The sequence below is a fragment of the Toxotes jaculatrix genome, chromosome 7 (genome assembly GCF_017976425.1).
Source record: "Toxotes jaculatrix isolate fToxJac2 chromosome 7, fToxJac2.pri, whole genome shotgun sequence".
Lineage (NCBI taxonomy): Eukaryota > Metazoa > Chordata > Actinopteri > Toxotidae > Toxotes > Toxotes jaculatrix.
Window position 1 is genome coordinate 19,813,067 of NC_054400.1, and position 26,450 is coordinate 19,839,516.

At 41.5% G+C, this 26,450-nt stretch overlaps 1 protein-coding gene across 1 annotated transcript; it reads left to right on the forward strand.

Moving 5' to 3' along the window:
- The first annotated feature begins 4,674 nt into the window (after positions 1-4,674).
- rorb (RAR-related orphan receptor B) lies at positions 4,675-26,289 on the forward strand. The gene is made up of 10 exons (XM_041042760.1): positions 4,675-5,015; positions 20,659-20,744; positions 20,879-21,020; positions 21,358-21,789; positions 22,310-22,431; positions 22,880-23,012; positions 23,176-23,283; positions 23,422-23,532; positions 23,621-23,733; positions 23,983-26,289. Exons 1-10 carry the CDS (start codon positions 5,009-5,011, stop codon positions 24,145-24,147), a joined length of 1,419 nt encoding a protein of 472 aa, XP_040898694.1. The 5' UTR covers positions 4,675-5,008; the 3' UTR covers positions 24,148-26,289.
- Positions 26,290-26,450: the final 161 nt, after the last annotated feature.

The following is a 26,450-nucleotide window of genomic DNA, read 5'->3' on the forward strand; positions in this document are numbered from 1 at the left end:
CTCTTGCAGTCAGTCCCACATAACTTTGTACTGTTGAAATCGATGCATGCCGTACAGAAATAATGCAGTCATGTGCATTTTCAGTCACTGTCATTAGAACCTTAGTCATAATTTACATCAGAAAATACTTACAGAACACACTGTTGCACTGACAACATGACTGAGCATTTTAACTATCGTGATGTGAACAGTGATGAGTGACTTGTCATTCTGATGGGACTGACATGTTCATTGACATTAATATTTGCTTTAGATAAACTAAGGATTCTGAGCAAGTTATGGGCCTTTGTATAAAATCAATTGTGTGGTTCTGTTTGTGGAAATTGTTTTGAAAAATGCACATTGTGTTTTTACAAATGTGAAGGACGATTAGAGAAATTTACCAAAGCGACTGAGAATAACTGTAAAAAAGTACTTGTGTCCTGACATTTTTACTTGTAGCATCAGCATCAACAAGGTGATTTAAACTCTAATCAGATGTTGACTCTATAGGGGGTAACTGTAGTGGCAATGTTAAGTGTCTGTCACTTGAATATCATTTGGCAGCAGGTGGTGTGATGTAAAAAAAAAAACATATTTGGAACATACCGCCTGGCAGCACTAAACTCACACATCCAGATGGATTTGGAAGAGAAACATTTCCTGTCTGCTCCTCCATCAAAACAGCATCTCTGTGTAGCAGGTAGAAAGTTAAAATAGATGCATTAATGATGATGATTCAGTGGATGAAAAAGGCTTTGCATGTTATCCTGGTACTACTGTAGGAAAGGGTCAAATGTTCACAGAGACAGAAAGTAAGTAATGGGTTTAACAAGACTAGGAGTCTGCAGCCATGCTAGCAGCTCTCTGAAGCTGTACTTGTACTTGCTAATGTCAGCATGCTGATGTTTAGAAGGTATAATGTTTACCATGTTCACAATCTCACTTTAGAATATTAACATGCTAATTTGATGATTTGCACTAGCACAGAGTTCAGCTGAGGTTGGTGGGAATGTAACAGCAGATTGGTAACACAACTTATATATCCACAAAGAAGAAGTTCACATTCGGTAAACTACAATGTAAAGAAAACCTAGAAGACAGGGTGAAATCAATCAATTCATCCCAAAGACAAAAAAAACAAACTGTATCTGTGTAACAAACGTAAAAGAATTATGCTGAAATGTTCACCCAAGCTACATGTTGTTGATAGGTAGGTTCACAGAGACGATTTTGTGCATCTTCAGAAAAACGTAATTGGATTATGGCATGAATATCTGTAATTCCATGGCAATCCATCCAGTGGTTGTTGAGGTATATCACACAAACCCACGCACATCAACCTCATGGTGACACTGGAGGGAAAGTCTGAGCATCAACACATGTCTGGGAATGTCTGCCCAAGATTTCATGCCAGTCTATCCATTAGATGCTGAAATATTTCAGTCAGAACCAAAGCGGTGGATGGACTGACAGACCGACATTGCCTGCCCTCGAGCCATGCTGCTAGCATGGATCAAAAAGGGTAGTGAAGAAAAGACGGAAGACACAAACTGAAATAAAGAGACACATTTAAATCATAGATAAAAATGGATGCAAAGATGAGAGAAAAATGACAGACACAAAACAAGTTCACAGACAATCAACCAAGCAAGTAGTATAGACCTGATGACTGTCAGTCAGACATGTAGGCAGACAGGAGATCAGGCATCCAACGGAAACAGGGAGTTAAACATAAAGGCAGAAGGACCTGAGATCCCATCTCAGCGCAGAGTGCTGCTTTCCCTTTTTCCAAGTTCAGCCCTTAGGCGTCGCCCGGTCTGCTTCTCCTGCTCCCTTCCTCCCCCTTACCACCATATGGACGGAGCAGCCTCCGCTCCAGTGTATCTCATCAAACACAACCTCTATGTTATTCCTTCTATATTTATTTTTTGTTTTTTTTTTTCCATCCTCGCTCAACAGACGATGCACATATTTGGTCATGTTTAAAGTCATTTCTCTGCTATCTCTGTGGCTTTGGGAGAACAGTGAATAGTTGGCAATGAGGGGTAATCCTTCTTAATGGAGTCCCCAGCCCTCAGATGGACTGAAGTCCACGCAGCACACAGATCACATAAGGACACATTTTATTGCTTTGACAAAAAGGGATGAAACCTTTATTGAGAGAGCTAACTACCCCTCCACCCCCTTTCATTTCAACCCCCTCCCTGTCCGTCTTCCACTGTCTCTTCTTTTCTTTATCTCTTTCTACTGTCTGCCTGTCTTCAAGAGTGTTTCATCCTGACCAGTCTGGGATTTTATCACGCTTGCTTTGGTCATTACATCACAATTATGGAGCTGTTGGTACAGGAGAAATAAGAGGTGGAAAAAAAGGGAAGAGTGGAAAAAAGCGACAGATGAAATGTAGGTCAGTGGAGATGTGCTTGGGGCAGTTTCTCTCTGTGTCTCTCCCTCTCTCTCTCTCTTTCTCTCTCTCTCTCTCTCTCTCCCTGGGCCACAGCTAAAGAGGCTAAAAGAGACCGGGGGTGAAAGTGCCTCTCACCCACACCTGCCTCTCTCCTACCTCGCACAGACCGACAGAAGCTCCAACACTGTTATCCCTTAGAAAACCGCTCTAATGACAGACGCTGAACATTGGGCATGATGCTAACTGTGTGTGACAGGAGTGGCTCTTTTCAGCACTGAGAGGACCGACACTCACTTCGGCACATTCGTGACATGATCGGTTTTTACATTTTGTTAATATTTCACTGAACCTATCACCAGAGGTCACCAGGAGTCGGTCCGGGGTCAAAGAAGACCCGATGCAGTTTCCTTTTGGCTAAGTCAGTCAGGGTTTACCCCTGTGATGATAACTGTGGTTATAAATCTGTTGGTGGACTGCAGTGATAAAACAAGAAAACACCATAAATAGTCTGAAGGATCAGTTGTTCCTGTTTAGCCTTGAAAACTCAATAAATAAGGCAAAAAAGAGAACATGCTGTTGCCTCATTAAGTCGAAACATGTAGAAAGCAAATTAAAATTGTTGTCTCATAGCTTATAATGCAAATTCTATCATTTTCCGACTGTAATTGCCATCATAAGGTGAAGCAGTTTATGACACTAAGACTGTACAAGTGTGTAAAGTGTGGTCAAATTGTGAAGGGTGAGTCAAACAGAGTAAAAAACCACACTGACATGTGTATTGTGTCAGTCACCTACTCAATGTGCCATGACAGTTATTACAAGTTACCCATAGTTATGGATGTAATGACTGAATCTGGATGTAGATACTATGACTATGCAATGGAAGACTGACCTACAGGGTCACTGACCTTTTGTCAACAAAGTTTAGTGGAAAGACAATTGACCATCTTCATAAGATGACATGAGTCCTATTATCCTATTGTACACCTATTATACTCATATCATGAATGAGCATAATACAGTGGAAGTTTGGATCAAACATACTGTACATACATGTTAATACCCTACAGCCTGCACTGGGTCAATCATTGTTCACTACAGTGGTCTAACATGGACCTCACTCTTTCATTATCCAGGTCAGTATTTCAGTGTTTCTGAGAGGAAGGAGAGGACCCCACCCTGAAAGCCATCCTAAGGACACCTGAGACAACTCATGTCACCTGAGCTGCTCTTCTTTCTGTGACATAAGATCTTCTCACTTTATATGTGTATATATATATATATAACCTCAACAGGACAAATGTAAAGGTTTTAGTTTTTGTTTCAAATACATATGATTTTGTATTATTGTCAGGGCGTAGTGTCATTTACTATAACAGCTGTAATTCAAGTTGAACATCAGATAAGAGATAATCAGCTATGGTGATAAAATATTCTGCTTTGTGCATCAATCCATGTTCATATTTAATTCTATGCAATAAAGTGTTAAAACTTAATCACTGAAACAAAACAAACAAACAAAAACACTCATAGAGAACGTGGTGCTCAACAATCCCCGCAAACCTGCCCAATCATATCTGCAATGCGTTCATGATAATGTTTCTATACTATATACTGTTCGTGTGTGTCAAACTAAAGTCTGTGGATTAGCATTTTTTTATAGATATAATCTTTGTTTATAATTTTTTATATTTATAAGCAGTTAAATCATGCTAATATCTGAACCACAGCAGTCACCCTTTGCGCACCAAAAGATAAGATTAACTCATAAAATCAAGCTCCGTCGCCTTCTCTTTAAAAGGATTTGATTTCTGTTCATTGTAAATTCAATGCGTTGAGACAAGTAATCAGTTTTGCCCTTTTTTTAAACATACTGCCACGTTTATATATATAAAAAAAATATACAAAAAAAATCTTCAAACCAATAAAACCGGAATGGGACCAAGAGGAATAAAAAAAAAACTCTTCGCACTGTGAGACCGGATCAAAGACTTTTTTTTCTCTACACGCATGAAAAGAGTCTAAATTGCACAGGGTTGAGACAATGTGTAAGGTGACATTAAAAACTTTGCTGTGCCTGAATCTGTGTACTGTAGAGGCAGAGAGCGCTGTGTGTGTGTGTGTGTGTGTGTGTGTGTGTGTGTGTGCAGGCTCCAGGCTGGAGGCTGAGCAGGAGAGAGTGGGAGGAGCGGAAAGTGCTCCAGTCCAATCCGGGCCGCCGGGTAAAGCCTCTCCTATACGCTCTTCCCTCCCTCAGCCCGCAGAAAACAGTGAAACCCTCCCATAGAGGTGAGAGCGCAGATGTCATGAGAAAAGCGACCACACGACCAGAGCGCAACGACCGACGCACCGACCAACCTCAGCCCGCCTCCCTGCGCCCCGGTCTGGGATGCTTTTAGCGCAGAGACGCCTCCACTCAGGGCAGCCAGTGGACGTCGACGCAGATCATCTACACTCTTTTCGCTGTTGTTATTTTTAACCGAGGATCTTTTTTCACTCCCCCCTCCCCAGCCCGCAACCCTCCCCCCTTCCCCCCTCCATTTTTAAGTGTTTATGTTTGTTTCTTCATGACTGCTGCTTTGGGAAGCGAGCCTCAGCACCAGCTCCAGCAACGCCAACACCATGCGAGGTAAGACCATCCCACTGCTCCAAACGCCGCCGCCACTTTCCCCAAGCTTCATCCCGCTGTAACACACATCCACACACACACGCACACACACACACACACACACACACACACCACACCGGCTGGCTTTATCCCAGATTTGGCCTTGAAAGTTTATTCTGGGAGTTTTTCGCTGCAAAGCTGTTTTGTCACTTTTTTCACGGCAAAACTGAGGATGTGTGTTTGGATTTCTCTGCAGCCTCTCCAGCCACCTTACACTAGAAATGCTTAAAAGTTTATTTGGATCTCTCTGCGTTTGTCTCTGTGTGTGTGCGTGTATGTGTGTGTTTTGAGTCTAAGTGTGTGTTTGTGTGTGTGTGGAACAGGCCTACAGTTTTGCAAATTCATGCGTAAAGCCGCTGGAGTCTGTGACTGGAAATTAAAAGTGGCGCATGATATTTGATTAAAGCTTTAATCATTTGAGCTCCGCTCCGCACCAGCGGAAATTACGGATAGGCTGTCACCAGATCAGATCAGGTGATGTGCAGGAAAACAAACTTTTGTATTTTGTTATATTTCACCGAGAAAACTTTTACTGAATGTTTCAGGGACACTTGTCAGGCGCTCCACTAACCCATTTCCATACCGCTTCGCACCGCGCCGGGGATGTTGAAATTCAACGTCAATGTCGTCCTGCGCGCAAGCATACACACACACACACACACACACACACACACACACTCTCTCTCTCTCTCTCTCTCTCTCTCTCTATCCCACACACAGAGATAACACATGTACACGCGCACAGGTTAACAGCTCTTTCCACTCTCACTCAGCTTTTCCTTCCACTTATATTAAAATTCCCCTTAAATCGGAAAACGCGTTTCCCCATAATCAGTTTTTGCAGTTAATCGGTCGTTAGAAAAACGAACGCCTCAATATTTAACCTGATTATTTTCAGCACAGGGTTTGTCTGCATGTGTTTATTCTTTACTCTTCGTAATGTTGTGCAATTATCGCTGACGCAAAGTTGCAACACTCGTTCAGCTGGATGATCTTGAACCCTAAATTACAAGTGGATCTGTTTTTAACTGGCTGAAGCTCCTCGTTGTTGCCATTTGACATTTGAAACAATTAAACTAATTCACAAGGTCTGAATGGAGGACGCCTGAATGTTCCGACGTCAAGTTGGAGAAAGAACAGAGAGAAATTGTTGGAGAATTTTGACCCACATGCACAAAGACGAAACTTCACAGAAAACGTAAAAAGCTCGGCACAAAAAAAAAATCACGTCGTCAAATTAAAATCGAGCTTGAATCTGTTTAAAAATAAAACATACTTTTACAGACTTTTTACACTGGCCGTATAGTAATCAGATGTATAGTTTTGTAGTAATAGGTATGTTCTTATACCAGAGGATAAATGAGTAATATTATTTAACAGATTCTTGTTAATATTATTATTAACATGATTATGAACAAGAGTAACTAAAATCAATAATACTGTTAATGGGTTGAAGTAACTTAACTGTAATTTTATTTTTTACTAGAAATAAATCTGTCACTAAATCTGTTGATACATCACATCAATCCATCTATCTATCTATCTATCTATCTGTCTGTCTATCTATCTATCTATCTATCTGTCTGTCTGTTCCCTGTTATGCTTTTTGTGTTTGAATATCATATAAAGCTTTCTGCTACCTCAACTTCAGGCCATCAAACCTCGGGCAAGTAAAAACATGAGAAGGCCAAACACCCCCCACCTCTCTCTGTCTCTCTTTATGCACCTTGTATTTTATCCACATTTTAATGGGCCTCGCGACCACTCTCGTGCATGGGAAGCTTTGGGGGGTATACCGAAAGCTCCTGCTTTCACTTTATATCCGTGGTTGGCAGAGGAGGCCCCTGAAGCGTCTCTCTCACCCCTCTTTCTCCATGTCTCTCTCTCTCTCTTTCTCTCTCCCTCTTTCTCCCTCTCTCCCTCTCTCTCTCCATCTTCCTCTCTCCCTCTGCACGCCCCAAAGGGTTTTGTCAGATAGAATTAAATCAGTGTGGGCCGTGCGGCCCCCACTCTCAACCTGTGTGTGTGTGTGTGTGTGGAGTCTCGGCTGCCCTTACACAGAAATGTGCTCACAACCACAAGGTTATAAAAAATAGAGGCCCCTCATGAGCCGTGGTAATTATCATTTAACAATAGCCACAACTCCTGAAGCCCTGACCGAAGATGATGTCACCCCATCTCTCTGGCCAGGAAACGCCAGAGAAATAACAGAAAGAATAATATCATCAGGGCCTTTTCTTCATGTCGGAAAATGGAGCATTGTGGGTTTTTTTTTTCCAATATGGCTCAGTGTTGTGTAGGATGTTGTAAACAGGATAATTATTTCTGTATTTTCAACAGCAACATGATGATGCTGTGCTGTGAATAGTGTTCCTCTAAAGCCCAACAAAGAAGTTGCGTAATAAAATGACATCAATAACACCGGCATTTAATTTTTGAGCTCCAAGGTTTTAGTTATAGTAAAGTTTTAGTTTCAAGATATAGCCCCAAATATTATAATCAACTCTAAAGGGACAAAAAATAAACAATATAATACTACATAACAAAAATGAATTATTTCATTGTTGTAGTCTGTTTTGATTTGAACTGATAATAATTTCAATCATTGCAATTTAATTTTGAAGAAATAAGTTTGGGGTTCTAAAGCATCTCAGAGCCAGTCACCATCATCAACATCCTTTCACCAAATCTTTCATTTAGTTATAATCAATTTGAGCACAGTGCCTCTACTGAGATAACTACATGTATATATACACTTGGAAGCAAGCGAACATTTACATAAGTTTACAAAACCACACAAACATAAACTGACATTATAGACATGTATTCTACATGTCAATGTTTTCCTGTTTTTACCGTGATCTTGACATTAGTCCCCGTTAGCCTGTGTCTGTATATGCTTTGTATTACTGGTATAAGCCTAAGAGCTTTTACACCACACAGAAGCACCCGGGTCAGACAGGTCAAAGAGTTCAGCGATGGAGGGCACAGTAGGGGGAGGAGGGGTTCACAGCGCCATTTGATCTCCTCTGTTAGCGATATGTGTCAATCACACTCTCCCACACTCCTTCACCATGGGAAAAGATAGGATGACAGAAACTGCGAGAGTGTGAGAGAGCAATAAACGAGTAAGGTGATGACGAGCGGTGTCAAAAGAAGAGGACAGGAACCACTAAAAGGCTGGAGTGTGTTATTCCAGTTACAACATCATTTGTGTTAGCTTGCAAGATGGCATAAGCTCACATACAAACGCAAAGGCAGCACACACACAAACAGCTGCAATACTATGCATGACGGCCTCATGCCAATAGAATTAGTCCTATCCTGCTTTGCTTTGGAGGCTTGTGTGAGCATTGATTTGGCCGATCCTAAAGCATCCCCGGATCAATTTTTAGTCAAAGCCAACGGAAGCAGTCTGTTTAAATAAATCTATGGAACATAACTTGGACGGTTTGACTTTACCTCTCATGTTAAAAGTGTGTACCCTTTAGAATTAGATCCATAAGCATGGATTTTAAATATTTATTAATTAATTTGTTTTTAATTTGTTTTGTGTTGTAATGTTCCTATTATTGGTTATAATATGTTGAAATTAGTCAGTATGTTTATAAGATATTGGAAATACTTAATTTTAAGTTCCCCTATTTAGCATTTATAAGCAAACTTTCAGGAAATGGTCAAAAATATTCTGTAATGTAGTTGTAAGCAGCTCTTAGTGGTTATCAACACAGATAGTAAACACAGTAAAACAAAGATTTAATTATATAAGATGTCTTTGTATGAGAAGTTATAATTGTTAAATACTGTACAAAAATAAACACAAATAAGTTCTTATATCTGCTTACAATTACATTAGAATGTGTAACAAATTTATTTAATGTTTATATAACATTAAATAAATGGTTGGGGGGGGGGTGTCAATGAGACGTAACAGTTTGTCCTAAAAGATGATTAAAATCTTTATCTATTAGTTTGTATGAAGTGCGGTTTGACCTGACATACTGTCTGGAGCCTGTCTGAAACCTTCAGCACCATCCTCAGTCAGAAAACAGCCGGTTAACGAACAGGTTTAATCACCAAATCACTGTTTTTCATTGTTGCCATGAAATCACTCAAAAGTGGGCACCTGGCCTGAATGAATCTCTGGTTTGCAGTGTTACCAGGCCATGTGTGGTCTGATGTGGAGCTCTGTGTTGTTGATTGTGTTGTTTATTGTGTGTTTGTGCTGACTAATGGCCCAGTGTTATGTAAGAAGAGAGGAGAGATTACCCCAAGCTCATGCAGGCCACACTGTTAATCCCTCAACACAGCCCTACTGACTGACTGAGGTTCCACCAGAGTGTTGTTGCAACACACACACACACACACACAAGCTTGCATTCAGGACTCACTTCCCACTGTCTGTGCACCTGTCTTCAGATACCCCCAGTCTACCCCTCACCTAGCGTGTCTGCCTGACCTTTTTTCAAGCCGTCTACTAAAAACATCCAACCATGCTGTGTGTGTGTGGCCTGGATGGCACTTCTGTGGTCCCACTGAGCCACTATCATAGCCTGTGTTTGCTTAGCGTGTGCTCAGCGTGCACTCCATGTTGGTTTTATCCCTCTGCGGCTGTCTGGGGGAGTCTAGGCGAACAGTTTTTCTACCCCCCCCCCCCCCCCCCCCCCCTCTCTATTTTCCTTTTTTTAATCTTTATACACACAAAGCGTGGGCTATACGGCACGCTTTGGTTTGTGTCTCTACTTTATCTTAGCCGGGAGGGATTTCAGCCCGAACCACTCCTAAACTCTAAATCTGCCTTGAAGTCATAGAGTCCTCTGACAGCTCCTTCTGTTTTGTCAGTTTTACTCATCCATGAAGGCAGCATGTCTCAATGGAGGCACAATGATATTCAATATTCACATTTTCCTCCGATTTACTTTCAAGTAAAAACCGGGGGAAGAGGGTGACTGTGCTTGTTAAACGCAGAAACCGAGTAATGTATGAACAGAGAGACCAGAGATATCACTGGTGGGGTGGCTTTCATGAAATATATTCTCATATTAAGGGCAGGAATTCATTTTGCTGTCTCATAATCAATCTCGTTTTGTGGTGAGAGACAGAGTGAGGGCTACTGTTTAACAGCCTCAAGTAAGAGAGCATGCTCACCTGAACTTATAAACCCCGGTTTTGGGAGTCCTTGTCATGTAGAATTAAGAATCTGTGAAGTGAATGCACAGCAAATTAAAGCTAAAGCAGCAGATAAACAGAAAGTGAATGAATGAGTGAGATAAGAAAAGAGAGAGCAAGTAAGAGAGAGACTTAAGAGTTATATAATAGTTTGTGTGTGTGCGCGCGCACGCATTTGCTTGAGCAAGAGAGAGTGAAACAGTGAGGGATAACAGAGCAGAGGGTGGATAAAACACTGAATTTGTGTTTACTTGCATTCATATTGACACAAACACACACAGATACAAACTGTCCTGTCCTGACATTACACTTGCACACTGTAGCTGTCCTTAGCAATGAGTAACGCCAACACCCATAATAGTAGTATCCAAAGTCCACACTATGGTAACACTCAAAGCAGATTAGTCCATATTCTGTAGGTGTGTGTCAGTGTAAAATTCCAGCCTCTACTTTACACATAATCATATACATTTAGATTAAATGCTCCTCTGTGGGTTAAGAAAAACCTGTCTCAGCCTTAAAAAAAAAACATACACTGATTTATCAAAAATTGCACTGATATTCTGAAGACATAAGGGTTTCATTAAGAGGCAAGTAATGTATTGTTACTGTAACTACTTTTGCATTTAAAAAGCATTATTTGTGTATATATATATATATATATCTCCCAATAGTTACAAGAAAGAAGTAAAACTGATACCGGTTATCTGAAATTTAAGACTATGTTGCTGAAGGCCTCTGCTCTGTGAAGGTGTTCAGTGCTGGCAGGTGCATAGCACACACTAGCAACAATAAGCCTATAATATGACTTAGCCTACTGCGGCATCTTTTCTTAATGACAAAGATTAGCCTGTTTTAGTGCTTGTAATCTCATTGAAGAGACTCTTATTAGGTCTATCTTTCTTTCTCTCCACATCGCTCTCTTTCTGTCTCTCTCTCTCTCTCTCTCTCTCTCTCACCATGTCTAAATTCTGAGTTACCTCTCTTAACCCATGAGTGTGTGCTCGCTTGTGTATGCCCTAAGCAGGGGTCATGGACGAGAGGCCTCCTGTCATTCACAAAGAGAATGCAATTATGAAACCAAGACTGCTGCTGCTGCTGCTGCTGCTTTTGCTGCTTTTGTTCTCTTGACTCAAATTTAATGTTCATAACGCATTTTGTTAAATCATCCCACAAGAGAAAGAGAGAGGGGGAGAGAGAGCAAGCAGGTGAAGAGCAGAGCAGGCCGGGTCGGGCCGAGTTGAGCTATGTGATAGTCTTTGTGATCAATTTGCCTCTGTGAGAGATGCCCCTGGGGCCACTTTGGGGAGAACCTTGTTAGGCTGAGTTAAATTGTTGCCCGAGGCGAGCTATTAGCGGCCATCCCTGGGAGAGGACACACACATACGTACTCACACACATGCATGCTCACACACTCGCTTAAACGGGCACGCTGAAACGCACACATACATTCAAACCTTTTGAAAACGCACATAAAACTCAAATGGGAACTCATTCATTCATATGCTTGCGTTCACTCTCAAGCCAAGCAGGCAGGCTGTTTCACCCAGAGAGCCACATAAAGCCACAACCAGTGGTGCAAATACTTTACTTAAGTAGCAGTAACACTGTGACATTCTGCCTTTGACAGGTGTTATATAAGTAAACTTACTTCTTACTTACAAGTAATACCCTGTAAAATACAGCATAAAAATACTAGTTAATTTTCAGAAGATCAAGCAATTCGACAAAGTACTGAAAGCTTAAATATAGTTGCATACTTTGGGAAATGGCTGTCAGAAATGTAAGGTGCTGAAACATGCAAAAATAACTGGCCTTTCAAGTAAAACTACAGAAGCATAATTTTAAAAACATACTGAAAGTATTAAAAATTCCTTAAAATGCAGGATTACCCGTTTCAGATATAAATTATTAATATTATATTTCTGGACAATTAAAATTGATGCATGAATGTGTAAACATCATTATAATGTTGTTGGAGCTAATCTCTAATCTTCTCTTCTTTATGTTCAGTTGGGTAGTTAAATCTATTGCAGTGCATCTTATTTTATTTGTTGGTCATATGCTTTGTATGAAAAACGTTCATACTGCGAACTAACTACAGCTGTCACATAAATGTAATGGAGTCAAATTATAGTATTTGCTTCTAAAATTTTGCATGTTGGTGCTGTAAAATAGCAGAAACTGTATCATTGTATCAAACTGTGCAATACTCAAATATCCAAAAACTGAACTTGTACATAAATGAATGTACTTAGTTATTTTCCACCCCTGTTCACATCTGCTCTGCATGCACACACAAGTCTATACAGCCTATACAGTACATGTAGAGATGTAAACATAAACAACTGCAACAACATCTAATCAGATTTAAACAAACATCCACACAGACACAGTTTCCATCCTCCTCTCAGCGATTTAATTCTGTCAGCTATTCACACTAAGTGCTGCTCCCTTCATTAATGCTTTAAAGTCCATTCAGCCTCACTCATGTTGACGTTCCTGTTTCCCGATTTTATCTGACTGACCACCGACCATCGCTATAAAGGATGTGACTCCAATGAAACTGAGGGCGAATTTCTTTGCACCTTATGTAAGAACTGAGAGCAATTTTCTATCTGCCTCTCTGTGGATGTCCCTCTCTTTCTATTTCTCTCTCCACTCTGGGATAGCCACCTTTTCCTCTCCCTTCCCCCTCAAAGACACACACACACACACATACACACTGTCATCTACAATTAGGCTCAAGAGAAACACCATAGGAGGAGGAGCGTGAGGTTAGGGGAGTATGAAGACATGGCCAACGCCAAAAAAACATTATTTCCTCACCTAAGAGAATAAAACGGCAGGATTTCACCCAGTGTGTGTGTGCATATGTGTGAACATATTCTTTTTTGCATTGATTCCCCTCAGCCAAACAAAAACAAGAACACCACGACCCACTCAGTGTAACAGCTCAATGTGCACACATGCATGCCTGCTAACGTGATGGTGAAGGCGTGAGAGGAAAAGAAAGGAAATATATAAAAGAGAGAGCTTAAAGCACGTAAAGTGTGTATCTGTGTGTGTGAATGTGCTTCAGCAAGTGCGCCTCAGTGTGTGTGCATTCTCATGGATGCTTGCAGAGGACAGTAATGACCAGATGCAGACCTCTCACACTCGGACTCGTTCCTTCCACTCTGATGCACTCACTCAGTCCTTAAGGAAAGGTCAAAGGCCATCTGGGTCCTACAGGTCACCCAGGGGGTTGGAGTGTGAGCGTTCGCTTGTGTGTGTGTGGGTGAGTGTGTACAGTGACCATGAGAGGCAGATCTGAGGAGGCAGATGGGCAGACTGTGTGTGTGTGTGTGTGTGTGTGTGTGTGTGTGTGTGTGTGTGTGTGTGTGTGTGTGTGTGTATATGTGTTGAGGCAGGGGTTGGGTTTACCCTGTGGATTTTTTCCCACGCCTCCTTTTTCTCTTATCCATCTGAGGACACATGCTGCACTGGGTGGGAGACTGTGTGTGTGTGTGTGTGTGTGTGTTGAGTGGGGGGCAAGCATAAAAATCATACAGTAAAGTCTGCTTTTTCAAAAGCAGTTTGCAGTAATGTATGCATTGAAGCATGTCTGAATGTGTGCCTCTGTCTGTCTGAACGTGTCTCTGCAAATGTGTATGTGTGTGCATGTGAATCGATGCACTGGATCACAGCCAGTGGCCCCCTTCTGTTCCCTCTCTGTGGCGTCCAATCATGCCACGGCACAATATTCTATGAGCAAACCGCAGCTGATCCCAGACCTGCTATCTGAGCAATTACCCAGAGTGCTTTGGGGCCGCATGGCAAGCTGGACAAGCTCATGCCCTCTGACATACAGCACGGGGGGAGGGAAAGAGCGATTGTTTTTCTGACTGTTTGTACATGCGTGTGTGTTGGCTAAGTATGGGAGGGGGGTCGATGACGTTACACTGATGGGAAAAGCAGAGGTTGGGGGTAGTAACATGTAGCAACAGTGTGACTGTCTATATCACAGAGTGGACAAAGACATGCTTGGCAGTGAGGGATGGCAATGGGGGAGGGGAGGTGGGCCCGCTGCATGGCATTATGATTATTACTGTACCACACTGCACAGCAGACTGTACGAACAAAGGCAGAACCGATACACGACGGCGTCACCTTGTGTAAATGAGGATGGTTCGTGTTTGTACGTCACCATCATCGTGTTTATCAACCAGATCAGGCTGAGATGATGATGAGTCAGGGACGATCATCACTGGCATCAAGTTCACGGCTTCTCTGCAGGGCTGCAACTAATGATTATTGTCTCAACCTTTGCCCTATAAAATGTCAGAGAACGGTGAAAAAAAGTCCATCCCATTTTCCCAAGGTCTAAGGTGACTTTGGGAAAATGTGATGTAAGACAGTTGTCTAGTTTTGTCCAAACAACAGTCAAATCTCAAAGAAAATTAATTTCCAATGGCATGAACCAGAGAAACGTTTGATCCAGAGAACGACAGGAAGCTTTGCTTAAATAGTTGCCCGTTGATTTTCTGCTGATAATAAGTTAATCAATTAATTAACTTATTATCATTGCACTTCTACTGGTGTTTACAAGCTGTTTCTAAATACAGTGAATAAAAGTAATTGATCTGGCAACAGTGCATGTTTAACATGAGCATTCCATATTGTTAAAATGAGGAGTAAATGTATATTAAAAGCACCTATGGCTTAGCGTTGAACCTCGATGTTTGGTACCAATTAAAAATGTGTCTGTAGCATTAAGTACTGAAAATTGTAAAGTACCAAAAGTTGGCATCAGATGCCTGATCTGACTTGTAGTTTTGTAAGATATTAACTGATTTAAAGTCATACTTTTGCCTATTTTAGATTTTAGTATTTTAATTTAATCACATCCCATTTAAGTCCTGTTATGGCTGCTTATGTTTAGTTAATGTTCAACATTTGAGAAGTTTGGCTTCTTTTGTTGAATAGGGCAAAAAAATATTTAGTGGAGAAATTAATAAAAAATATTTATTTTCCTCATCTTAAAGGAAATCACGTGGGTAATGAAACTCATGTATTGCACTGGCAATAGTGTTGTTTATATATACACACAGTAGAACAACGAGAGGAGAGTGTGCAACAAACAATTATGTTGTCTGCGTCTTAAACCTTAGGCCTATCAGGGCTTCCAAACAATGGCATCTATGATAAATACTATACAGTGGTGTCTGGAAGGTAAAGAGGACATACAGTATGGAGGACAGATGAAAGTGAGTGAAAAGCACTTTATTTAATTTTTTTTTTTTTTTTTGGAAAGCAGATAGTTCGCCACTCTTCAATATGTATATTTTTTAGATGTTTCTGACAGTAAAAAGAGACAGGAAAGAGAGAAAAGTATGACAGCACACAGCACAAGTCCGTTTGAAACCATAGGCAGTGGCAGTGTTTCATTGATTTTAATGGGACAGTATGAATGTGAAAACATGACAGGAGACACAGGGGAGGTAACCCAAGCAGAACTGCTATACGCTATTCCCAGCTGTGTGTGTTCATCCACTCAGCGATCATGCCACCAAAAGTTTCCTCAGTGTTTTTCATCATCGGCGGAGGGGGAAAAAAAAAAAAAAAAAGAAAAAAAAAAAAGCTTGTTCCTCTCTAAGCTCTATGAGACACGGAAAACAGAGTTACGCTCAGAGATGGAAATAGATCATGAAATACAGAAACTGAAATGATTTCCCAGTCACACAGCCACTTACTGCGAGTAGGAACACTCATAGAGAAATGAAAAACTCAAACAGACTGAAGTGGAGTGGATGGCGAACAGTGATAGCATAATTCACAGTATCTAGACATCTAAGACCAGCGTCGGAGTTGTTCAGATTTAACAAGGAGGGGTGGGGGGTAAAGTGCTGATCTCCTTCATTTTCCCAGAAGATATCTAGTTAACTGGGAAGAAGAAGCTATGCATATTTTTAATGAAGTGGAGATACCACCCACATTCATCCCCAACAAATCAACCCCTGGGACTACAGTAGGAGTTGTGTTTGCATTTCTGAAGTGCCTTACATTTGGCAAAAGTTATGGCAGAAAGTGATTTTAACTGTTCCATAAGCTGTGATACTGCAGTACCAACCTCTAGTGTATACCGCCGTGCTATTGTTAGTGCATGGTGTGTGTGTGTGTGTGTGGATATGTTTCTGTTGTAGACCCACCCCGCAGGCTGAATGAATGAAACATGCATGTCCAGTCTGCCCCTTTTGAAACACACACATACACAAACACACATAGAAACTAAACATGTACAGCAACACCTAGTGGCCTTAATTTGCTGTTACATTATCAGTATAGACAGAGAGAGCTGTCCTCTTAAAAAGTCATGTTATTCTGTGTGTAAGCATGTGTGTATAGCCCTTAATGATACTCTGTGTGAGCTACTTAATGTGCCTCAGATGAAGTATTGTTAAGATATTGAAGCTAGGCTTTGCTTTTTTTCTGCAGCGCAATGCAGATAATTAGGACTCTATTTAGAGAGAGGGCCAGCCCAGGAAATACACAGGAGATCCTCACTTCATTAAAAATCAATTATCATAACACACGTGCCAGTGCAATACAAACCCTCATGGACACAATCAGCTACACACACATGCACGTGTGCAAACTCTGAGTAGTGCAGTACAGACTACAACTATCTTTGCCTTATTCTTTGTGAAATCCACCTCTAGTTGGTTCTCTCTATCTTTCTCTCCCTCAAGAGATTGTGCAGGCCTGATCCTCCTCTTAGCTGAGGAATCGCCAGCGTTGCAGTACCGCTCTTACATAATAACCTCAGGATAACACTCGCACTCCCGCTGGCCAAGGATGCTGTCAGTCACTCTGCTCAGACTGGGTCAGCTCAGGTTGAAGTGAAGTCCCACCCTCGTCTGTGAAAGAGCTAGGAGCAAAGTAATCTCCAAAAAAAAAAAAAAGAAACCCAGAAACGAGTGGCTTTTTTTCTGCTAAGGTTTTGTTTGGAAATGGATGCCTGTCAAAGAGAGGTTAGGGGAATAGCTGCATTAAACTCCTTTCTCTGAAGTTCCACTCTATTTTAAGGAATTCACTTCTACTAGAGCTCTGAAGCTCTGAGTTTGCCTCTGTAATGTAAAACCATGAAATAAAATACCCAAAATGCATTATCATACATCCTAACTTTGAAAACAATAAAACACAGCCTCTTCTAAACAGCCAACAGATAACATGTCTTAATTCTGCCACATGTATAATCCACCATTGCAGCTAAAGTGTAACAAGGCAGCGAGCATCTATTGTTGACTGGATGTAGAAGTGGGAGTCCTTTGGTAAACAATTCACAAAGCCTCCGCTCCTAAGAGAGGGCGACAGGACGAACAGTGAGTTGGCTGCACACATCGGTGACATCACTTCCTTTACGAGTGTGACAGCTTAGCACATCATCGCTGTGACAGCCAGACGAGTACAGCGAGTGGGTGGTCACCCTGGCAACAGCGATGCTGTCATGACCGTCTCCCTATATCCTACCTGACAGTCCCCCCTGGCATTGAGCACAACACACACTCAACAATGCACACACCCACACTCAAACACACATTCACAAACACTTTGTCAAACACACGCAGAGATGTACACACACTTTATATTTCTCTGTGTCTTTCTTATAAGTGAAACGCTCACTCAAACCCTCTCCGAAACACACAGTAAAACAATGCACATGCCCACACGCCCATGCTCCTCTGGGCATAATTATGTGATACAAAGAGGAGTACAATCTCCCATGGGGTAAAACGAAATACACTGAAGATATACTGTAATCACTGGAGAGAAACAGTAAACACACACACTCCTCTGAGGTAAGAAAATGTAAAGAGCTTTTTTCTAAAAATCAACAGAAATAATAACTATGTATATCCACACTGAAGCAGCAGCAGGTGTGGGCTGAACGCATTCAGCTATTCAGACTCACTTCACATTCAAAAATTTAATCAGAGTTTCACTAAAAGTTTGCGATAAACATTAACAAAAGCAAAAAGAGGACTGTGAAAAGCTAACAATGAAGGCGATATGAAGTACGGCCGACGCACTGTTGTCCTGTTGTCTGTTTACTGCTCTTATGCAGTCTGATGATAACAGTCATGTCCCGGGCGCAACTGACCTGTTTTACTGACTATAAATAGCGTGTTACAGGCCATGTTCATTGACAGCTCTGTGTATGTGTAGTCTGTGTGTCGTCCCAGTCCAGTGCTCCGCTCTGACCCAGTTTGGAGCCAGTTGGCCGGGAATTGGTGGAAATGGGTCACGTCTTGAGTCGCACCAAAACTCTCGGCATGAGCTACGCCACCTTAAGCACACAGTCAAACAGTGTGTCGTTCCGTCCATAGGTCATTCATTCACAAACTACTGCAATGGGACACAATGATCCATTGTTGGGTTTGATTATAATTTGACAAGAGAAAAATAAGGGCAATAAAGTCCCATTCACATCTTGAATGACAACTATAAAGATAACTAGAATGACACATAGTGCGGTAGGCATGAAGGATGGTGCATAGTCCAGGGTCATGACAGTCTGGAGGTCAGTTTTTAGTTGGCAGGCATTTTCATGCCTACTGTTGGCCACTAGGGGGCAAATAAGCAAGTGAATGAATGAATGCATGAATGAACGAATGAGAGGAAAAACAAATGAATGACCACATGAACAAGCTACTTTGTGGATCTGTAAGGTTCTTTGTTCCTGTAACTGCTCCATATTACCACTCCCCTTAAATTTTGTTGTCCATGAGTGTCTCTGCAAAGGGTGGTCAGGTTCATGTGAAGAGAATCCAGTACAAAGTGGAGATTCATTCACATGAATCAGCTGACACTGGCCCATGAGCTGTGTGTGTGTGTGTGTGTGTGTGTGTGTGTGTGTGTGTGTGTGTGTATTATAGCAGAGATCTGATCTTAAATATACTGTGAAACAGGCAAGCGTTCTGAGGTGCAGGTAAACTACATAGTGAAGAGACAGCAGTGACTATCTACACCTGCTCAGTCGCTTGGACAGACAGAACAGTCTCCATTGATCCGCATATGGGATTATCTAATTATATATACTGCAGACTCATTCCTCCACAGACATTTAGTATACCCACATATACATATATACTATATACAGTATACCTGTGCAGTACATACATAGACATACTTTTCTAAACAGAACATGCATGCACTTGCCCAAAAGCATGAAAAGGAACCAGAAAGAATGCATACAAATGTACTTCAGCATGCACACACATAGACTCATGACACATTCATACATGCATACGGTAACACAGACACAGACGATGCTCTCTGTAAATACAAACCTCTCCCAAACATTAACTCCAGTCACACAATGCAAGTTTGGTATCTTTCTTAAAGGGGATCAATTAGACAAAGTATATGCAAATATGGAATATAAAACTGGTGTTATCTTCTGTTCTGCTTCTTGATTTTGTCTATTGAGGAACATCTGGGAAAGTCATAAAACTTGCAGAATTTCCTACAATTGTGACTATGCATGGCGATTACATGTGAATGGCTATTTCAGCTATGGCTAAGCCAGTGCTCAGCAGAGGAGGGAACCAGCTCGTCGGGAAATAATTTAGGATTAGATTGGCTGTCTAATCTCTTTATAGAGAGTGTGCCATCTCAGCAGACATACCTGCCTACCTCCATATCCACCTCATATCTCTACTGCAGCTTTCTCTTTCCATATATTATGGACAATAGGTTGAAAGACGCTACTGACAGGTGCTTCTGTGTGTTACGCTGAAACACACTGTTGTTCGTATTCTGTGCCTTTGGTTGATCTGTACATGGAGCTACCTATACACAGTGAGTAGAATTTTGACACCAATGAAAAGTAGTTGCATTAGTACATTTGTAGATTAAGTAAAAGCTACTGAATCTTGCGTGTGTGTGAGAAAGAGAGAAAAAGAGTGTTGAAGAGCAAGTGTGGTCCTTCAGTGATGTAACCTGTTTTCTCATTATAGGCAACCTTGCTAACCTGCAGGGGTCTCTCCTTCAAGCGTAACACAAAGAACCCACACACGCAATTAACGTTATCCTGTTCTGTATGTGTGTGTGAATGTATATGTGTGCGTGTGTGTGTGTGTGCACATACAGCGAACACTTATGCAGTCCTCGGTGCCCCAGTCATTAGAAAAACTCCTACAAGGACATACAGAATGTCCAGATGTCACTGTGCCCTTGTGAATTTACGCACACATACACGCACATTGCAACTTAAGTCAGGTCATGCAACCAACCAGGTTACGTACTGTTTTTTAACCTCAAATTAGACCACCCGCTGAGGTCTAAAAATCTGGGAGGACGAATGAATCAGGCGTGGGAAACAAAAGTCTATGTCCTGTCCAAAACAAGTTTCGTAATGCACATCTTTTCTATCCTCTCTCTTTGCTTGCAGCCCAAATCGAAGTTATACCATGCAAAATCTGCGGAGACAAATCATCAGGTATCCACTACGGAGTCATTACATGTGAGGGATGTAAGGTGAGTCTCAATGTATTGTTTCATCAGAGGCTGTTTTTCTTTGTTTTGGCTCAGAAATTGCACACTCATGCACATTCTGTGTTCCACAGGTACCTCTAAGTCTGTATTCATGCTTTTTGTTGACATGTAACCAGGGTTTCTTCAGACGGAGTCAGCAGAACAATGCATCCTACTCCTGCCCCCGCCAGAGGAACTGCCTCATCGACAGAACAAACCGCAACCGCTGCCAACACTGCCGCCTGCAGAAATGTCTCGCCCTAGGAATGTCCAGAGATGGTGAGGCCCAGTGTGTCTATATTTACGTCTCTAAAAACAGAACTGATCATCACTGATAATCACTGCTGCTTTAGTGTGACAACACAAATACATGCAGAACCAATGCGCATTTGTATCTGAGGTAAAGCTCTTAGGGTGGTACGTAGTTCTGTTTTTTCCCCCACTTTTCTGCTGCTACATGCTGGTTTTTATGCTAAAGCTTTATAAAAATAATCTCCAAAAATGAGCTTTTAAATCCTTTGTTTATTACTGATGTATGCAAGCTGGAGGAGCTGAAATGTTGTGGTAGTTTTTTTTAAAATTCTGTCTCCCTTCGTGGTATTTTCTCTCCATACAGCGGTAAAGTTTGGCCGCATGTCCAAGAAGCAGCGTGACAGTCTGTATGCAGAAGTCCAGAAGCACCAGGCACGACTACAGGAGCAGCGGCAGCAGCAGACGGGCGAAGCAGAAGCTCTTGCTCGTGTTTACTCATCCAGCCTCACCAACGGACTGTCCACCCTTAACCATGAGATTGGGGGCACCTATGCCAATGGTCATGTCATTGAGTTGCCCAAAGGTGGCCACGGTAACGGAGGTGGAGTCCCAGGGGGCTACTACGGGATGGATTCCACCCAACCGTCTCCAGACCAGTCAGGTTTGGACATGTCGGGCATGAAGCACATTAAGCAGGAGCCGGTGTACGACCTGACGCCAGTACCCAACCTGTTCAGCTACGGAGGCTACCAGGACAGCCAGCTGGGACCCAATAATGTCAGCATGGGAGAGCTGGGTAAAGACTGCATGAAATTTTGCTTCGTATGTGAGACACACAAAGCAGAAGTGTTCAATATTTCAAGTCTACATGAAATATCCACATGGAAAATGAACGGTTACCCACAAAGTAGTCCTGGTAGAGAGCCTGAGTCAGCGTGCTAATCTGAGTGCAGAACAGCAGATCAGACAGGCTTACACAACTAGCTGACAAGGTGTCATATTACTGTATGTGCAGCTCAGGCAGTTTGCACATGTTAAGAATTAGTTAAAATTAAGCACTTAACACAAATACACAAATCCAAGGGGATGTTACATTAAGCAGTAAATGGGTAGCGATGAAAAAACATGCTGTAAATATCTTCCTCTAAATTTTCAACATATAGAAATCACAAAACCTACAGTATAATGTGCAGAATATTTGCTTGCCCTACCCATACACATACAATATACCACTGTATCACAAGTATCAATGAATGAATAAATGCATCAACATACTGTATGGACAGGAATAAATGAATATGAATCCTCTCTTCCAGACCGTATTGCTCAGAATATCATCAAGTCCCACTTGGAGACATGTCAGTACACAACAGAGGAGCTGCAGCAGCTAGCTTGGCAGACACACTCCTATGAAGAGGTCAAGATGTACCAGAGCAAGGTGAGGCTCTATGTCAAGACACTGTACTCGTGTACAGAATACGACATTTACAATGTCCCATGTATCACTGCTCCTCTTTGTGTTTTTATTATTATAATTTAATTTTCATCTACTAGAAGTATAAGGTACTTCACTGTTTCTCATATGTCTGGGTTCAATGCATTAATGGCCATTCATGTGTCATGCATTGAAATGATTTTTCATCAGGAGCTTTTTCATTAGTGAAGAATCCAAATCAATATGAACTTGTCTTTTTCCACCTCTCTTCACATGGAAATGAAACGCACCTGTATTTATTCAGGCTGTTGGAGTCATATCAGTCATAAAAATGAAATGAGTGTGTGGGGAAAAAAAGGATGGCAAGACTATTAGTGTCATTTACTGACATGAATATAACTACTTTAAGAACAGAATATATAACCCTTGAACTTGGTGTGTTTGATTCTAGCCCCGGGACGTGTTGTGGCAGCAGTGTGCCATCCAGATCACCCATGCAATCCAGTATGTAGTGGAGTTCGCCAAGCGCATCTCAGGGTTCATGGAACTGTGCCAGAATGACCAGATCCTCCTGCTCAAGTCAGGTGAGACAATTGGACTGACAATGTCGAGCCAGGCTCGTCTCTTTTGTCTTCTCAGACAAGATCGCTCGAGGAAGAAAAAGTCCTGTGCCTTCTTATACTTCTTGCCTTTTTGGTCAGTCTGTCACTGTCAGGCTCAAACAGTCTCTCTCCCCGGTTCCCCCAGGTTGTTTGGAGGTAGTCTTGGTGCGGATGTGTAGGGCGTTCAACCCTCTCAACAACACCGTGCTCTTTGAAGGGAAGTATGGAGGCATGCAGATGTTCAAATCACTAGGTAAGGCATCATTACCAACGTATTTCATCTTGGTATGACAGAGAAGACCAGCTGAAAAATCTATTTTGCTCATCAGATCCTTAAACCTCTCTTTTTTGGCTGCCCCTCCCTGTCCTCTTCTCTGTGTTTCCCTCCAAGGTTGCGATGACTTAGTGAGTGCGGTGTTTGACTTTGCCAAGAGTTTATGTTCACTGCAGCTGACAGAAGAGGAGATCGCTCTGTTCTCAGCAGCTGTACTAATTTCCACAGGTCAGTGATCACTCCCTAATATTATTAGAATTATAAAGGAAGCGATCTGCCTGGACTTAAAAGAACCAACACTTGTTTTAATACTCAGATCGGCCGTGGCTGATGGAGCCTAGGAAAGTTCAGAAGCTCCAGGAGAAGATCTACTTTGCTCTGCAGCACATTATGCAGAAGAACCACATGGATGAAGATGCACTGGCTAAGGTAGGCCAAGCCTTTGTAGAGATATAAGCCTTACCAGGACATCTCCTGAGGCTGACAAATCAACTGACGCATCAAACACAGACAGCAGCTCCTCTGGCCTCAAGGGGAGGTGGAACAGTGTGAAAAAAAAATAAAACACAAGCTCAACTCTTCTACAAAAAACTTCTAACTTCTAAACTTGTCCCTCTCTGTAGTTTAAATCAGTCAGTGTTTCCTTGTCCTTGACTGTGTCTCCCTCCTGTCTGGCAGCTGATCAGCCGAATCCCAACGTTGTCAGCCCTGTGCACTCTCCACACCGAGGAGCTCCAGGCCTTCCAGCAGCTCCACCCAGAAACAGTCAACGTCCTCTTCCCACCGCTCTACAAAGAACTCTTCAATCCCGACCCCAACTCTACCATGGCCATGCCCAAGTGACTGCCTGTGGTTGAAATGCAACAAACGGTGCCAGCGCAGGACCAAGAAAATAAGACCACAGCCACGTCTGACGAGATGGCAGCATTGACTGTGTCGTCATTGTGGCATCCACATATTTCTGAGCTCCCCCAGAATCATTTTAGGCTGGGGGGTGAAGAGACATCTACCAGAAACTTACAGTTACCGCCAACAACACTAGGAATGTCCAGCACTTATCCCATCCTGTTCACCGATACAGTCTGAAGAATGTATATATAAGTGAAACGCGGCCCCCAAGCCACAACCTGAGTGGGGCTTCCTCCTGTCTGAACTGAACTGACTGACCAGAAATGTACAGACTTTAAAACATCTAGGAACAATTTTAAGCTGTCAATCTTTAAGAAAAAAAATGGGTAAGTTAATTTGTTTTAACTTTGAAAAAAAAATCTTTTTTTGATTGCTTGATTTTTTTTTTCTTTTCTTTTTTTCACATGAAGACATTGTGAAGCTGAAGAAGCTGGATGGGGGAGGGAACTGTGGATTTAGAGAAGCTATTGTAGATATTCTTCTAGTGCAGAGCGGATTCCAGTATTACTTCTTGTTCTGTTAAAATAAGTTAGTCTTAATTTAAATATACAGCAGCCCACTGCGGCTGACTATACCTTGTCTATGTGTTTTATTTTATTTGATAGTTTCTTGTGTACAGAATTTGTAAAGTTGAGACTTGTAAAAGAATATTGGGTAAAAACTGGGAGCCGATTCGGGTTTGTTGATATACAGAAGCCTTGTCTGGATTTTGTTCATATGTAAAGAAGGTACAGCATCCTTCTGATGAGAACTTATAGAAATGTAAAGAGAGCATATGAAGGATTTAAAAAGAAAATAATGGCTACTACTTTTCAAGGTGAAGATATATACATAAATATTCTATTTTGCAAGAAAAAGAATCTGGCAGATTTGCCATCCTATCAATCATTTTTTTTTCTCGCTGCAATAATTACGTCCAATAAAAGCTGGACTGCTTTCGAACAATCAACCAGAAACAACCAATCAGAAACTAGGACCTCACAATGAACCCCACCTCTTCCCAAAGTCCCCTCACCCTGCCCCTTTTTTTTCTTATGTATTAGGGCCTTGACATGAGATTTCAGCAGATAGAAGTGGACAAAAATCCCACCAACAAAAAAGATTAAATCAAGACAAACTTGAATTTAACTCACAACTTTCCAATCTTCAAAGTGTGTATGAGCGCTGTGTGCCCTCATCCCTCCAATTACTATTTGCACAATCCAGTCCATGGATGTCAATCACTCCGGGCTGTGAATATGAAGGACCCTTTTCTCTTAAGAGCAATAACTTTCACACTGCCTTTCTGATCTTACTCCTTTCCTTTCCTCCTCTTCCTCTTTTCAGCTGTTCAGAACAGGGTAGCAGTTTTAACTAGAATGCACTATATTTGACTCTTCATCATTAATTATGTCTCACAATCATCTCTACAGATGGTACTCATTCCACCACAGACTCTGCAGTGTTTTCAGTGTGACACAACATGATCTGGGGTTTGGACATAAGACAGAGCACTGACTGAAATGTGAAGAAATGCCTCCAATTTTTAACAGCATTTAAAGCTGTTATTTTGCATTAACGATTCATACAGGAAGTTGTGACTGACAATCACTTTTTGCTTTTTTTTTTTTTTTAGTCATTCCATCATTTTTAGCACTTACAGACTCATTTTTTTGTTGCTTTTTCAACATGAATTATTATTTTAGGGATTTTGTGCAGTTCTGCATTCAGCCACTAGATGCTCTGTATGCATTACTTTTGTCAAGATGTCTATAATGAGTGATGACAACTAAGGAACTTCCTCTTAAAATGAGAAGTGACCAAAATAAATGACTCATTACACGATATTAGCACAAAATTATTCTGCTGGTGGTAACTTCACGCTTTGTTGCCTAAATACTTGTTTGATAAATTGACAAATTTTTCTAGGTGGAACAACACTTAGACTTTTACCTCTGCTTTAATTACTATAATTATATTAATGGACTCTTATGTAGTGTTATTTATGCACTAACAGAGTAGATCTCTCTTTGGTTGTCTGAAGTTTTCAAACATTCATTGCACAGTGGCCAAATCCCTAAATTTCAGTCGGCACAAATGCAGTCACACCAGTCACGCATTCATCAAAAACACTTGAACCATTAACATTTTCATCCTTCCATACATTAGCGAACTATCACATCCGTCTGTTCCATGCTGTGTCAGTGATCCACTCACAGGTTCCTTCCTTCAACCCCCTGACCCGACCCCAGATCAGA

Coding starts and splice junctions, on each gene's coding strand:
- rorb (XM_041042760.1), top strand. Junction 21,021..21,357: donor CCTAGGAATGTCCAGAGATG/GTGAGGCCCAGT, acceptor CTCTCCATACAG/CGGTAAAGTTTGGCCGCATG. Junction 23,284..23,421: donor GCAGATGTTCAAATCACTAG/GTAAGGCATCAT, acceptor TTTCCCTCCAAG/GTTGCGATGACTTAGTGAGT.